The sequence below is a fragment of the Dromaius novaehollandiae genome, chromosome 5, assembly GCF_036370855.1.
Source record: "Dromaius novaehollandiae isolate bDroNov1 chromosome 5, bDroNov1.hap1, whole genome shotgun sequence".
In the NCBI taxonomy this organism is placed as follows: domain Eukaryota; kingdom Metazoa; phylum Chordata; class Aves; order Casuariiformes; family Dromaiidae; genus Dromaius; species Dromaius novaehollandiae.
In genome coordinates, this window is record NC_088102.1 from 27083276 (window position 1) to 27099375 (window position 16100).

General features: G+C 36.6%; 1 protein-coding gene across 8 annotated transcripts in view; it reads right to left on the reverse strand.

The window, feature by feature from the left end:
* Positions 1-8416: 8416 nt before the first annotated feature.
* YLPM1 (YLP motif containing 1) overlaps positions 8417-16100 on the reverse strand; it is a 39649-nt gene continuing 31965 nt past the window's right edge. For 4 of the 8 annotated variants that reach the window (XM_064512314.1, XM_064512312.1, XM_064512308.1 and 1 more), the window contains 3 exons: positions 11074-11204; positions 9215-9396; positions 8417-8823 (listed from right to left, as the gene is read on the reverse strand). In XM_064512314.1, coding sequence (XP_064368384.1) covers positions 9250-9396; positions 11074-11204 — 278 coding nt within the window. In that variant the 3' untranslated portion in view covers positions 8417-8823; positions 9215-9249. The other 4 variants (XM_064512309.1, XM_064512310.1, XM_064512313.1 and 1 more) reach the window with 4 other exon arrangements.

A 16100-nucleotide genomic window follows, 5' to 3' on the forward strand; every position in this document is an offset into this window, starting at 1 on the left:
AATGGTATTTTTCAAGGGAATGATGTTCAGAATCAAATCCTCTGTGAATAAAATATCCAGATGAAGCACATATTTAAATTATAGTCCTGTGCAAGTGTAGTTGCCTCATCAACAACCCTGGACTACATATCAATTGTGCACATTCATAAAGTATATTTCTGAAGTTCTGTTTCACTAGGAATGGTAAATATCTTAAAATGTCCATACCAGCAACAACATAGCTTACATATTCTCTATTTACAGAACTTGTCACCAAAAAGGTCAGACACTGAGAGGAAATATTTGGATGAAGCAAGAAATTTTGCAATGCTCCTTGAGAAGGACAATCGCTAAGAGACTGTTCAACTAACACTGTTGAGACACTGTTGAGAAAGCTCTCTCCAAAACTCTCTAATTGCACCTGGATACTAACAACTGAGATACTGCAACAGAGCATACAGTGGAGGACAGCCCTTGAGAGAGGAATTCTCAGGACAACTGTGGCTTTAAAAATGAAAGTCAAGACTGATTTAGATTCAAATTCCAATAAACTATCAAAGCAGAGTGCAAAGTGGCAATGCATTAAGGTGAGCATTTTCTGATTTAGCAAAATGCAAATTGCACCAGACTGAACTTCCCGGTACTCTTTTCCTTCAACATAGCACATTGTAAGTCTAGCTTAGAAACAATAGAAGAATGGACTCCACAGGAAGGTTTTTATCTGATGGGAAGAAGCAATCTTGTCACTCACAGCTAGTAGTAAATGCCACTGCTACCTGGGATTCCAAGAGCGGAAGCGAATTTTCAACAACCCAATACTGAACACAGCTGACAAGAGAGTTGGGATGGAGAAATATTTACCATCGAAGGTCACAGGTTTCATCAAATCCCCAAACTTGCTCAGAGCCAAACAGTCACTTCTGTTTTACCCAGCTGGATCTAGCTTTTCAGTCAGATTTTTATTCTACTCCAAGTATATCTTCAAGTAGGAGATGCAGAGGTGCCCTGTTAGCATGCTACTAGCCAAGCAGCCTACTCACCATGTTAGCGCCTCTCCCCAATAGATTTGCAGCTAAACCTATTAAAGGGAATCCGAATGTTCCTCTCAAGCTGCATCTGAAATGTATGTACTGCAATGAGACTAAAGCAGGCAGACTTATAAGCAACAATGAGGAATTTTCTACCCAAATTTACTTCTGGACCATCCCTTCAGCCATACAGCAGATTCTCACTGCCTGCTGGGAGAAGGGAAGCAAGATACAAAACTTTATATTCCTAGTAAAGGAATATGTAGATTGTAAACTCTTTGGAAAAGGGTATTCATGTTCCTCCTTAACTATAAAGTGCCTACAGCAAATTTGCCCTAATCATATCACAAATCGTGCATTGGAATCAAAATTGTTCTAACAGTTCATATTAGTGCTTCAAACTTACTTCTTTGTGAGAGATCTTGGTAGCCTCTGAACAACCTCAATTCCTGAGGCTCCTTAGCTTGAATGAAGCTTTTCCTCTTCATAAACCCCCCCAAAACAGCTTGTTCTTGTCCATGGTTGAGATTCCCATGACGATGATTTAAAAAAACAATACATGTCTTAATATGTGATTGTTAGAGGTGATAAGGAGTCCTTCTAGCCTCCACCACATTTACAGTTGCTAATTCATGTGCTGCTTCTACCTGGTGTAATCTCAGATGAGATTTGATCTTCCGGCTCTTATAAACAAGTAAAGTTTTTTCTCTTCAAATACAAAATAATAAAAATCCATTCATTGTACTTAATATGCTTTACCTTGTAATTAGATCAGAACAATCTTTACTGTTGTGATTTGAATATTTATCCATATTTTTCTTCATTCAAAGGGGAAAAAAAGTAGAAGATTCAGTAAAAAAAAACCCTGGGAGAAGGTTTGAAATGAAATTGTTTCTTGCCAGAATTTATCTAAAGACCTTACAATCCAAAAGCAGCAACTAGCATGTTAAATTCTGTTTTCCATTAGATGTCAGCAGTTGTCATGATTTTATTAGCAAGATATAAAAAAAGCATTTAATTTTGATGCCTCTCCTGAAGGCAGAATTAAGATCTTTATGCAGCATGTAGGCTCAATGGAGTGCATACCTTGACTGTGGACTGCAAGTGATATTCTCAAGAACAATACAATGTTAATCCTCTGAATGTTTTTCCATGGAAAAGTGGTGACTTTTCCTCTCATAAAGTAAAAGTTAATGGTTTAAAACTGTATTAGGCAATATGAAACCACAAGAATTTAATTATAGTGGAAACTATTTCAAACTTTTTTTTTCCAGTTTAATCCTAATGTGAAATCCAAGCTTCAGTGCCATCTGGTTGCCATTATCTAAAAATCTTCATTTCTGTGTGATTCTAATTAAAGACGACAATGAGATCTGCTACTAGACGAGTTGATCTGTCCAAGTCTTCTACAAAGAAAAGAATTTGGCAACTTCAGTTCAAAGGAAATGGAAAAACAAGCACCTAAAAGAATACCATTAAAGACTGATCACTAGCACAGAAGTTCTGAGCATCCACAGATGAATAATAAATGGAAACAGTGCAGGTGTTTGTCAGTAAAGATGTGCCTTCTATGCTGCTAACAATAATATAGTATTCCCAAAAAACAGAAGCTACATGCACAAAGGCTAGCACCTGGATCAACAACAGAGGTCAAACAAGCTCCATTTTTACTATCTGCATCAGATTTACCAAAAAAGAATAAAAGGATAATAATTAAATGCTTTCTAGGATACCAAAGCATCAACATACTGTGTTTGTACCACATGAAGTCACTGCCTGCAATTACCTACCTGTCAAAAGAAGTTCTGTGTTTTACTCATAAGGTGAAGTCATTAACATTCTGAATCAGGGAAGAAACACAACTGTTCTAGTTCTGTGTTAACCCTCAGAGAAGAAATGGAACAGTCTATAGCATTTAAGCAGAAGAAATCTTAGTGTTTGAAAGATGTTTCCATTGTTTTGCAATGTTTCAGTTAACACACAATCTGTTAATGGCTTGTGACTTTAAAGTGTTAGAGATAAAAAGTATTTTTAAATCACCCTTAACAGGTTTTCTCCAGGATGAACTCCTTTCAAAATCAATTTGCTCAACGACAAAAGTGGTAGGGATTATTCTTGATTCTCCTTCACAAATACATATGCAGCCACTTGCTGAAGCAGATACCTCACGCGATAAAGTTGCTCGCAAGTTCTAGCCAGACAAATTCTAGCTCAAATAATGAGAGTAAAACTAACTGAATTCCTGTTATTCAGGTTTTTCTTTTTCATTTAGACAGTTTTCACTTCTCAATTTTTTTGCAATGAACTCTGCAATTACAGTTACTCTTCAAAGACAGCAACATTTCTGCAACTGGTGAAGTGATAACAACCTTGCAATCTTCACGTACCTGCCTAACAGTGCTAACTGTTCAAACACAGGAACTTCATATATGAATATACCAGTTGGAGCAGATAGTTCCAGATGCTATCCTAGTAAAGTGTGTCAGAAATTTCTTGTGCAAAGGTGAGTATCTGCTCATATGCTCTTATACAGATCAGTTAAGGAAACAAATTTTGTCCCCCTACACAAATACAATGGAAGCAGTAAGGAGAAATACTGGACTGTTTCACATTCTAGAACACAAATCCTAGAAAAAGGTCTGCTCCAGTAACAGACTTGAGACTTCCACAAGCCAGAAAAATATAAGAAATGACAAAACTGTGCCATTTTCTTCCATGCAGCTTTAAAATTTTTCATATTTAACTTTTAAATCCTAAAATTTAGAGAGACAAGAGATTCCTGACTAGAAACCTAATAGCCTAAATTTTCCTGTTTGGTATTTCAAACACTTTTAGTTGTCTTTCCATTTCTGGTATCTTGCTGTACTTTGTACTTGGTAACAGCACTTGCGCTTACCTGGTTTAAACAAAACCATTAACTGAAGAGCATATTCTGCTTCCAAACAGTACAAATCAGCTAGAAACTGATAATCCACCTAAAGCAAATATTAAGTCACTACTGATTGTCCACCCTATTCACACTAGGGGGAAAATTTAAGGCTTCTGGTTGCAGATCCTGGACTATGCAAATTTGAAAGTAGTAGAAAGAGACATAGCAATTACTGGAACATCCCACTGATATGAATGAAACAAAGTAGTTTCACCATGAAAAGAGATTAATTTTGAACAGAAATCAGAAAAATTATTCACTGTTCCATTACAAGGCTGAAAGATTCTAACTCTCACCTGTAGGAACGGGTGAACAGAAGAAGAGAAAACTATTTTTATTCAGTTTTCATGAGAAAATAATGAAGACTGCCCAAGTGACTCAAAATATAGTATAAAGAGAATTGTGCCATTTATGTTTCAAATTCTAGGGAATTTCTGTTCTCATTTCTACTGTTAAGAAAACTAAGTATAATCAAGCCTGCACCATGTAATAAAAACTTGAATTATGCTTTATCCACTTACAGTTCACAGTGCAGATGAGTCATCTCAAGTGAGAGGGCCATCTCTGCTCCTCAAATACTTTCTCTCATAGAATGCAGGCTGTCTTGGGTGCAGCTTGATCCCAAATCATTTGTGGATCTCAAGTTCAGTATCGAGGCCTTGTTTCCCAGAAATAATCTGGGAAACAATAAATAATGAAGAGAAGCATAATAAAAAGAACAATCTACCCATTAGTACTTGACCTCCTGAGGATGCAGACCATGCATGTGTTCCACACGCAATGAAAACTTTCAGTGCAGCTTCTGCTTTCCAGTTCATGTATGCTGAGTTACAATAACCCAGAACAGAGTTCCTGGGTTTCTGTTCAGTTAATCCACAGTTAGCTAGATGCATGCTGCCAAATACATTAGGAACTTCACAGCAAGAAGTACAAGTTTGCCTCCATCCGAGATCAACGTTTTCTTCAGGTTCCGAGTTTCATCCAGTCTTGTGTGGGTTTTCATAATATCATGGACAGCAACGTTGCTAATAAAATTGTACAAGGTGCTATGGAAGCCTTTGTGTCTAAAGGACATGAAATTATCCACCATGAGAGTTGCATTAAATAAGCGGAGCAATATTTACAAAGAATATTTTTCTTCTGGTAACAACAAAATCCATTCTGAGCACAATAAGCTGTTCCACGAGCTAAAATACTTCACCCCTTTCCAAAGGAATCTCAGAGTGTTCCCATAATACTGAAGTCCCAAATCAGGAAAAACAGGTTTTGTCTCGAAAGGTCATATTCTTCCCTCTAATTTAAAAGGACACCAATGCAAGAGAGTGTTCTTCTGCATGAAGCATACATTTTAATATAACTTAAAATTCCCAATTCTTCATAAATTTCATCCATCCAAAACAACTGGATTAGATGTGGACTTTTTGGGGGTAGTTTAATGAATTTGTTTCAGTGTAACATTAAAACTCAATTTTTCAATTCAACCCCTTCATGAAAATAACTATTGAAATCCTACTCAGATGTATCTAAATGATTGTTCAGAGATCAAAAGGCTTCAGAAAATAGTTAAAGCAATGCCTTGCAGATTAGCAGTTACAGCAACATACTATTCACCAACAGACAGGCAAGGAACAAAGTTAGCTAATGAACAGGGTTCACAGAAGCAAATCCAAAAAATACCAAACCCTACCTGATGGGTGAGAAATGAAAGCCTAACATGCAGCAGTACCAGTTCTTCCCTTGCAGAGCTAGGAAACTAATAATGTAAGATAAGTTGATTATCCATGTAGATGTAAATATTTTAAAAGAAAAACATGGAATTTCTAAATCTGATACAATGTTCTATGCTATAATTTTATGCTTGTTATACCACAGTCAGATCACTGTGCTTAATGAGCAATCCTACAGTAAAACATACAAGATGACTGAATATGACAACTACACTTTATTCACAAATTGGCAGCATGTCTTTGCTTTTTGTAAACGTTGATGGGTTGCACATTCCCTTGTAAAAAGCACATGAACTTCTCCCCCTAGGTAGACAGTTTCAATATTCTTACAAAGCAGAGGGTCTTGAGAAAAATGGAAGTGCTATAAGAAATGGTAGTTCATACAAAATACTCTTTTAACAGTCAATTTTGTTCAAGAGGAAGCAGCTACATTATGCAGCAGCTGATTATTTTTTTCAGGTTGCATTTTTAAATGTGACGTACTGCACATAAACAGTCCAATCTGAAGTTAAAACAACGGCATGCATGGTCAAAGGTGAACCACCATCAGAGCGCTGGATGCTTATTTTCCTATTTAGCTATGAAAGAAAGTGGGTATTTATGTTCAGTGCTGTGAGAGACTCTAGCCCCAATAGCTGTGAGCAGATGACGATTAAGATCTAAATCAGGATCAAATCTTATTAGATGCTACAGTGAAAGATTTTCCAGACAAAAGAGCAATCACCGATCACTAACCTCTGTCTATGGAGCAAGCATGAGATTATCAGATACTCCCAGGTCTCCAACAGCAATGACAAATTTCTTATTTTTACTCATTTTTTTTCATTCACTGAAGGACTAGAATATGTGGAATCTATTGTAAGTTGTAGTTCTGGTATAATTTTTTGAGAGCCACTTCCCATCAAGCAGATGAAGACTGACCTGCTAGACATTCCAGCTAACTGAAACAGATGGCAAAGATCACTGAATGATTTTTATGTACTACAGAAATGGAAAAGGGTTGGACATCAGGCAGCCAGGAGGGAAAAGAAAACAAACAACTTCAGCCTGTTCTGACAGTCTGCAACAATATGTCCTCATAACTGAAATTTTGTTCTAAATTTGAAAATTGGTACATTTTCTCTCTCTGTTACCAGAATAAAGTACAACTCTGTGCCTTCTCTGTCCATCTCTCTTAATTGTACAGTCACCACAGAAAGAAATTTAGTGCGACCTCTCTGGGTGTTACTTGCTAAAATCCTTTCCAAAACTGTTAAAAACAGAAGACATTGTGATCACCTCTGTCACATGCTATTCATTTCCATGCTCCAGAAATATTATTTAGCCTAGAAAGGAAGTCTTAGAAAAGAGCTTGGTTCAGGTGTATTACCAAAAATGCAGTCAAAACAATCATCCGTTCTTAACAGTCAAGAAACAGCATCAACCCACAACAACGGCACGCCACAAGAACTCAGATTTGGTTATGGACAACTTATGATAGACTGAAAGCCATTCTGCACGTACATGACAGAGCAGCTTCTTTGAAGTGAAGCTCACCTGATCTCCACAACAGTACACAAGGTCTCTGATTTCCTGTATATATGCATATAATAGTTTGTTTACACAAAAAATGCAAATTAATTACCTTCTGCTTTAAAAATGTTGCATTCAAGGAGCTTGTTTTTCTTATATTAAACATATACTCAGGATACAACACAAGTTCAGATATTCCCCTCATTTACCAAGGAGCTTTCATCACGCATCACAAACCAGGCTGAGAAACGTCAAATAAACTGAAACACATTAGAATGGTTAAAAAAAAAAAATTCATTAGCACCACGGCTCTCCTGTAACTGCAAAAGTGATAAATGATAACCACATCAATACTTGCTGATTAATCAATCCAGAAGCAATCTGCAATGTAATCACTCAGCAGAGCAATGAAGAATACCAAAGGAGGAAATTCAGGGCTTCATTTTCTTCCCATAAGAAAGAGCATTAGAAAAATTTCATTTTATCAGTAACACAACAATTATTTTCAGATTTAAACACCTTGCCTTGTTACAACACTATCAACACAAGTTATTTGTTTCAAAACCTGAAAGGACAAAAAACCCCTTCATTACCAAACCTGTGATGCTGTGCAGAAGTGGTACGCCAGCATATATAAAAAACACTACTTTTCATAGTGTGGACAGTTAATCATTTATCTTTTTTACAAGTTAAACACATGTACTAGCAGAACCAAAGGGTAGAACTTTCAGTCTTCATTGCTTCTTTTAATGACATTTCTCTGTGAGACAGTAGACTTATAAACGTAATGAAATGCCCTGACAGGGATCAGTGTTGACTACAAGATATAGTAAGAACAAAGTGAATTTTCTAGGCTTCTCTCCAGAGAACTCTGTAGTACTTGTTTTCCAGTTCTGCATCAGAGAAATGTTTTACATACACTACTACCTTGAGTATTTCAGAGCCATCCAACAGAATTTGGAAATTTGATATAACTGAAACACTAGAATTCAGAAACTAACAGTCATTCCTGCTCTCCAAGAAGAAAGAGAGGGGTATCACTACTGAAGGCCAACAAAACCACAGGCCTTAATGGAGCTGACTACAAGAGCAAGTGATAAATCTAGAAGACAGGACACATTCTGGAATACGAGCACAGCACCTCTTCCAAGTAAGGATGGTTTTGAGCACTGTCAACATGTGAACACAGACCACATTTAAAATGTCAAACAAAAACCATGCTATATGGTCCACCAAGAGAATTGGGTTTATAGTGAAATTTATTGTTCTGCTTCCTAATACAATAAGCTACAAGGTACATACAGTATAAAACGAGAACGGCCACAAAGCAAAAGTGGTAGACATTCTGTGACGGTACAGTGGAGATAACATCCTCTGTCTAATCCTTCCACTTTATCCCACAAACCGCAGCTAAAACTACTGGCCCTCCCCTTCCCTCCCCTCCAAAAATATTAAAAAGCAAACTGTCTCTTTCATTTAGGAGCAGTGGGATTTTTTGTTTTTTGAGGGCACTGGTTATCTGCCAATATCTCAAGAAAATCGCTGAAACTAAAGTAACAAAAGAAACACAAACTGTGAAAGTGGGAGTGACATGACCCATGCAAGATGCTCATGACACCTTGGTTCACTTCTCCTCAGAGCAAATGGCCTGTAAAGAAAGGAAAAGTTAGTTATGCCAAGTAAAACAGCAATTAAAATGGTCAGAGTTAAGATACAGTAAAAGCACAATGTGAACTACACAAGACTAGGCACACAGCTAAACTATCCTCTTTATAACAAATACATACTCTTTGTTTACAAGGTTTGGGGATTCTGAGAGCTGATCTTTCTCCTTTAATATTTGGATTCTGCACAGGAAAGTACACATTGTAATGTACCCAGCTGACACCTATTATACAAGGTTCCAAATCAAATAATTTGGTTTGGGAGAATTCTAACAATCACATGAACTGTATCCTGAACTCTTAACTTGCCCTTCCCCTCCTCCCCTTCCCCCCAAAACCCAAGGCAAAAAACACACAAGAAGGCTGAATACTTACCTTAAAAGGCACAAAAATTCCATTTAACCACTTTTTCATATATACTTGGTGCGATTGAGGGCTCTCTCAGCCAGATGACCACTTTCATCTGTTATTTTCTCCCAATCTGTTTGTCCAACCACAAAACCAATGGCCCTTTTCCTGTCTGCATCTTTCTTTTCTTCTAGATCTGCCCACCGCACCTATGGAAAACATACTATCAGCAGGACAGTCCCTTAAGAAACTCTGAGACACTTCTAGGCTTTTTGCTGCAGATGAGAGTACAAGAATTCTAATTTGTACTCATTTTAATTCTGACAGGTATTAATTTGTTTTCTGAGAGGTAAAGATGGAAGCTACAACAGTTACACTATTTTTAATAACCTGAACGTTCCATGAAGTAGAAAAATGGAGTAGATTATTACTACTTCTATTTCTGTGCTATAATTTTAAAGTTGAAGTGTAATTGCCACCTTTGTTTCTCTATTCAAAACAGTGCTTTCTGCATGAAGAATGATCAAAAATTTATTTATTGCTCATTAAGGCATGGTACTGTAGCAAAATCCTGAATTTTAGTCCTAAATGAACTGAAACAGGAGGGTAGATAACATATACTGAACTCCTGTCTTTATTTTCTGTAAAACCTGTCTTTTGATTACATAATGGAAACATCTAAAAGTAGATTATCAAACTACAGGACGTCAGTGTAAAGAATAATTTGGCAATGAATGAGTGAATAAGGGGAAGAGTTTTCTTCTCTAGCTTCTATGATATATTTCTATTCAAATCTTTCCACTATTTCTTGATATTAAATAACTTCTTCATGCATCTGTTATCTTTCATCTTTACAACTGCAGCCATCGCATCTGCGGCTCTCTGCGGTCATGCAGATAGCTTGCATTCATCCTGTTCCAACACATACAGTCACTCTCTCACCCACAAACACAGAGGGGAAAGGGAGGAGGTGATGATGAAGGGCTATAGTCCAGAAACTAAGCTGGAACATGTGGTTGCAGGATCAGAAAAACAGTAAGTGAACAAGCTCTTCCCTGACATCCTGTGTCCTCCCATTCACACTCATTCGTTACTTCACCTTTCTGTCAACACCTCACTATTCCACATTCTACCTGAATTTCCTCAGACATCCCTACTGATAAGCAATACCTGCTTTCTTCCACCATCACTTCCTCTGCAAGCCTCTTAGTATCTCCATTTGCCTCAAACACACTCTCCATGAGTGCTCATGCTTCCTACTTGATGTTACAAAGTCCAAACACAGATAACTAACTCAAATTATTTTAGTGTCAAAGGTTAATGAACTGCATTTCCAGTTAACCTATTCATTAAGAAATAAGTGTTGTACCATGAAGACCAAAATTATTCAGACCAGCTTCATCTTAAATCCTAAAACCCAAATTCAACTGTAACGTGTAAGATCCATTTCTTAAAAGTTTTAATATACAACTAGCTGTAACACACATAAAAAATTAGATTAATAATCATAATTTCTCAGAATCTGCATTGTATATCACACTATCTCATCAAGAACAGGACTCTACAGGTTTCTCTGAAATAAAGTGCATCTTTTGCCCCAGCAAGTAATGGAACATGGCCCCTCCCTCAATCTCAAAACCATGCCATACACAGTTAATCTTTATTATTTACAATTCCACACTTCATTAATACCTCATCTGTTCACCTCTGGAAGTCCCTGTTCTCAAGAATATTCTGTTACAGAATCTAATGGAATGGCAAAATTAAAGGAAGTGAGACAATGAAATTCCTATATTCACAGACACTGAATGTCTTGACACAAACTCTTGCTCAGAGACTCTTAAACAGGTTATTTACAGAGAGTAAGTCATTAGAAAATTTATTACCCTCTTCTTTCCAGGTTCAGAAGCACGTGTATCATAATCATCTGGAAGCTGTAGATAATCTTCCATTCTGCTGGCAATTGCTTCCCAGTCACGCTTCCTTTTAGCGCCAGTCCGCAAACCATCCAGCTTGTCTGAGAAGAAACACAGAGCCTCAGAGTTAAAGGAGAAATTTTTTCTATTATTCACACAAACAAGATGAGAGTGGAAATACTTTCAAAAGAATGAACGGAACTTGTACATCCAGCTTGTCTTCATAGGTGGAATGATAAGAGTTTTAAAAAAAACTAGAGAAGACTCAACACCATTTTCAAGTTTTATTGATCTTTCACATTAACTCAGTGGCATAACACTTCATCTTGCTATTTGTATGAGGGAGAAAAGCTTGCTTTTCTGGATGTTCATACCATATGGAGTCCATCCTCAACAGGTACAATACAGCTACCAAAAGCTGTTTAAAGAACCACAGATCCAGCTGTTCCGTACTTTAACACAATATTAATGCAGTAGCATTTCTTCCCCAAATTTTGGGTTTAATATTGTGTCAAACGTAACATATACGTAATATCAGGGAATAAATGACGATCATGTAGTTAAATGCATCGAAGACCAGTTTTTGAGACACTGCTTCTGCTTCATAACCCCCGCCCCCACCCTGACCTCCATTTATTCCCCCATCTTCTCTTCCTCCCTGCCCCTCAGGAAAAACACACCAAAATATCCTCCAGAACTGGAAAAAAATCTCAGAATCTTTCATTTCATGATGCCAGAGGTCAGTCACAAATATTTCAGAAGTTTGTCCAACAGTCGTCATTTTCTTCTTTTGCTTATTGAACCAATAAAGCATGAGGAGAAACAATTCCATTCCTAGGTTCTAAAATTTTGTTCCTCTTTGCACACTTATTTTCAGTGAAGAAACAATACGTTCTTGAAATTAGGTGGCAAACTGCTTTATGTTAATGAGATGAAGTAATTATTCATCATAAGATTAAGAACAATAAGGCATGAAAATGAAAACCAGCTTTACAATTCAGAATAAATTCTAGTACTTCTTTTGTTGATGTATACTGCTACTTTAAAAACCAACAATTAAGTATATGCAGAGGAAATACTAAGCTTATTAGGTACATTCTGTAAGCCATTTCCACTGACGACAGTAACATTGGTTCAGAAGTCATTGACATAATTAAATTTGCCCACAAAAGGCCTCTGAAACAATCAAATATAAGGCAGCATATTTTCTGGATAGCAGAAGAGGGTGTTCAAAAGTATGTATTCAAAGAAGTTCAGTTCGGAGATGAGTTTTTTGCTTAATATGGGGGAGAGAAGAAGAACAACAGAGATAATGTGAGGCAATGGTGATGTAGACATGCTAGTAATATTTAAATGCTGTAAACTAATGAAGTCATTTCTCCCTCATACAACTCTTGAAAATTTTTAAGAATCTATATTTGTCCCATTTCACTGGAACAGATAGGGAATTTCTCCTAGGAAAACATGTTAATCCCCTCCATCAAAAAGAACATCATTTAAGAAAAACCACACAAATGTATTTGCATCTGTTACATGGTATCTTGTGACATGATTCAGTTGAAGTTCTCCTTTTGTTCTAAGTTAAATCTGTCAAATTTGAAGCTCTATCTCCACAGAAAGATGGCACTTCCTCTAGAAGACAAAATTCATTTACAGAGTATCCTTCTGTTACTCCAGCACAACAGGTACTTGTACAATTCTTCAGTATTACTCGCAGATCAATCAATGAGATCATTCATAGCATAACGGTTTCCAGAACAAATTACATTTAAAAAGAGAGCAACAAACACACTGAGGAGCATTTAGGATCATGCAGAACTGAAAATTCAGGAGCTCTCTGTTGACCGTTATATATACACAGACACACTCTTGCTGGAAGGCAGCACCTGATGTAACATGCTACAATACAAGTTCATCTCATTACCAACGTGGAAGAACTCGTTCTCCCACTCCCTGTTGCACACAATTGAAAATGATGCCAAGAAATGTGTAACTCTCAAACATAAAAAGGGGAGTTCAGGAGGCCTTCAGAGTATGAGAATTCCCCCCCTCCCCATTTTTTAAAGAGTTTGTTATTGCTACATAGAATTTATTTTAAAATGTTATCTCCTTTTGTGTTTGAAGTTGGATTGTCTTTCCAAAGAGATCTGCTTCCATCCACACTTAACATGGTTCAATGTACACGTGTCATACAGCAAACACACTCTAAGGGTATGTCAAAAGCCTACCACAAAACATTACTTCAGAGTGTTTTTTTTCTGAAAATGAGACAAAGTGTCATTTTGTAACAATGGTGCTTGTGAATATTTATGGAAGATGATCAGTGTTAAACTACCAAACAAATCATTTTACCATTTCAATTTTAAAAACAATGAAGTAACAGTTTTTTTGAAAATCCATAAAAAACTCACCTTTAGAATTTTAATAATAAAAGCATCTTAAAGTAAGTGACCACTTTTTGCTCCTTCAAAAATGAAATACTAAACTAAATGAATCAAATTTTTGTACTTCTTATACAAAAAACAGATAATGTTTTAAGTATAATGCTATTTGCATTCTAGAGCAAATTTTACAATGGTATCAAAACTTCAGCTATGGCAGAGATCATTTCTCCATCCATAAAAGCTTGTACATGCCGCAGTTAAGCCATATTTTGAAACAGGGTATGGTGCTAAACACTTCAAACACAGCCTAATTTTAAAATGTTAGTCCATTTCTGTAAATTTAAATAAAAGAACCTGTGTGTACTATGCATAGAGACAGACTGAAACAGTAGTGATTACTTCTTAAATAGAAATGTGGCCATGCAGTCACAACACATAAGGAAATTATATACCAGCACATACACTCAGAGGAATGCACATCCCTGCCAAAGTAAATTTGAACTACAGCAAGAGCTCTGAGGCATACAGAAGGGTGACAGTCACAAGTCACTCTTGCAGCTAAAAACGCAAAGCTTTCAGACCTTTTCTGAGGCATACTACAATCAGTAAAATCTTGTTGTTCCTGCCTGTAACAATATCTACTCAGGGAAGAGGGGAAAAAAGGCACTACAGGATGTAAAGTGTTGGTTTTGGACTTCTATTACTTCTGTAAATGCATGCCCTTGGGGAATAAAGCAATAAACATAGTGGGCGGGCCAGGTCCCAGGAAATAACTCTACTTTGGAATGACAAATGCATATTACAGTTCACATGCCATTCAGGAAATAATTTTAATTGGTCACCTACTGAAATGGGCCTGTGATTAATCAAATACAAAATCCTGTTGTGAATTAAATGTAATTATTCTTACTCACAGACTGCAAGTGCTTGTAATGCATACTTTCAGCTAAAAGTTTGTCTTTGCAGAATGATTTGCAGAACAATTTTTAAAGAAACAGTATTCATTACATTTGGATGTCAGGCTTTTTAAAAATGTGCATTCTGTCAGAATTTACTTTTAATCTGTAGCTCTGTATATTTGCAAAAAAAAGAATTTAGAGGGTAGCAATACAACGGAAAGATCTTCTCAGCACTTATATCTGTAACGTGCAGAATGCTAACATTCAGTTTGTTAATTGAGTTCTGATTGTTAAAAGATTATTGCAACAGCCTTGCAAGTAACTTACTTTAGCATGACTGACACTGCTGCATGCTCCCCATTTTACGCTTATAAGCAGAGACCATATAAAAATTGCTTTTTGTATTATGGAGTTTTGATACGGAAAGATACTCAACACCATTCTTTGCTTCTATTTGTTAGCAGTATTTGATCATGAGACAGGGAAATTCAGAAAACAATCTGTAAATTTCTACAGCAGCCACAGACCCCACACTCCTATGAACTACACATAAAATGTAAATACTTTTAGAACATACTTTGGACTCCTGTGATATCTGTATAATACATGGGATGTCTTTAAAATGTTCACCATAGGTAGTGGAAGGTATCTGTTCCTGTTAGTCAGTATTCAAAGAAAAGTCAAGGTCATTTGGAATGCAACACAATACAGAGATCTGCATTCTTCAACAGCACACAATTTTCTAGTACCATCATCTCCTGTGTAATCAAAAACAACAAGCTAAGAAATAAACTTAAGATATCAGAGTAATTACCTCTGTACCAAGAATGCAGACAAACCCTGAGCGAGTTCTGTTTTTAACTGCCTAGTTGTTTCATACGCCTGACCCCCTGAGTACAAGGCTCCTCTAGCTGTACTGCAGGTGCCAAGAGATCCAGGTATTTCATAAACATTTAAACGACTTAAAAGAGAGCACAGCAGCAGAAGAGATGGTGCAGCTAAGTGGTGAACAGCAAGAAATGAAAGGCCGTTCTATGTAAGCCAGAACTTTTGGTGCTATTTCTATTGTGCAATTGTGATTTTGGTTATTGGAAAGCAGTGATACACAGGGCTGCACTACACATGCAGAAGCAAACTTCAAGGAGTTAAGACATGCTGTGTCACATTCAGATATATTTGTTACATATCCTAAAAGTGACAGAAATAGTAATTTTATGCAGATTCTGTTTACACATCTTGAATTAGTTCCATAACTGTTCATAAAAAACAAAAAAACAAACATAATGACTGGAAACTCCTTTCCATGTGTACATATTCCATCATGGCCATGGTGCCTGCATTTCAACCAAAAGTAGCTTTTGACTTTGATAGTATCCTGGTATTATCACTTAAATATCATGCAGCCAGAAGCACTAAACAGAACAGAAGTGCAGCAAAAATAGTCCCCTTATACTCTTGGTAAGTCCATTTTGCATCCTATTAAAAGAATCCTAGGACTCTCCTGGAATTTGAAAAGCACAACAAATTTTAACTTTTCAAAACCTAAGTCACTGAAAAGAAACACTGAAGACTAATCATTCAGGACCAACTTCAAAGTATGACTTTTTTTCTTCTTGCATATACCAGTCTTGGAGAGTGAGAAATACCTTCAATATAATTCCCTACAGTGTGCATCTTCAAGAAGATAAGAAGTTACTGAGGATATTTAGGCTTA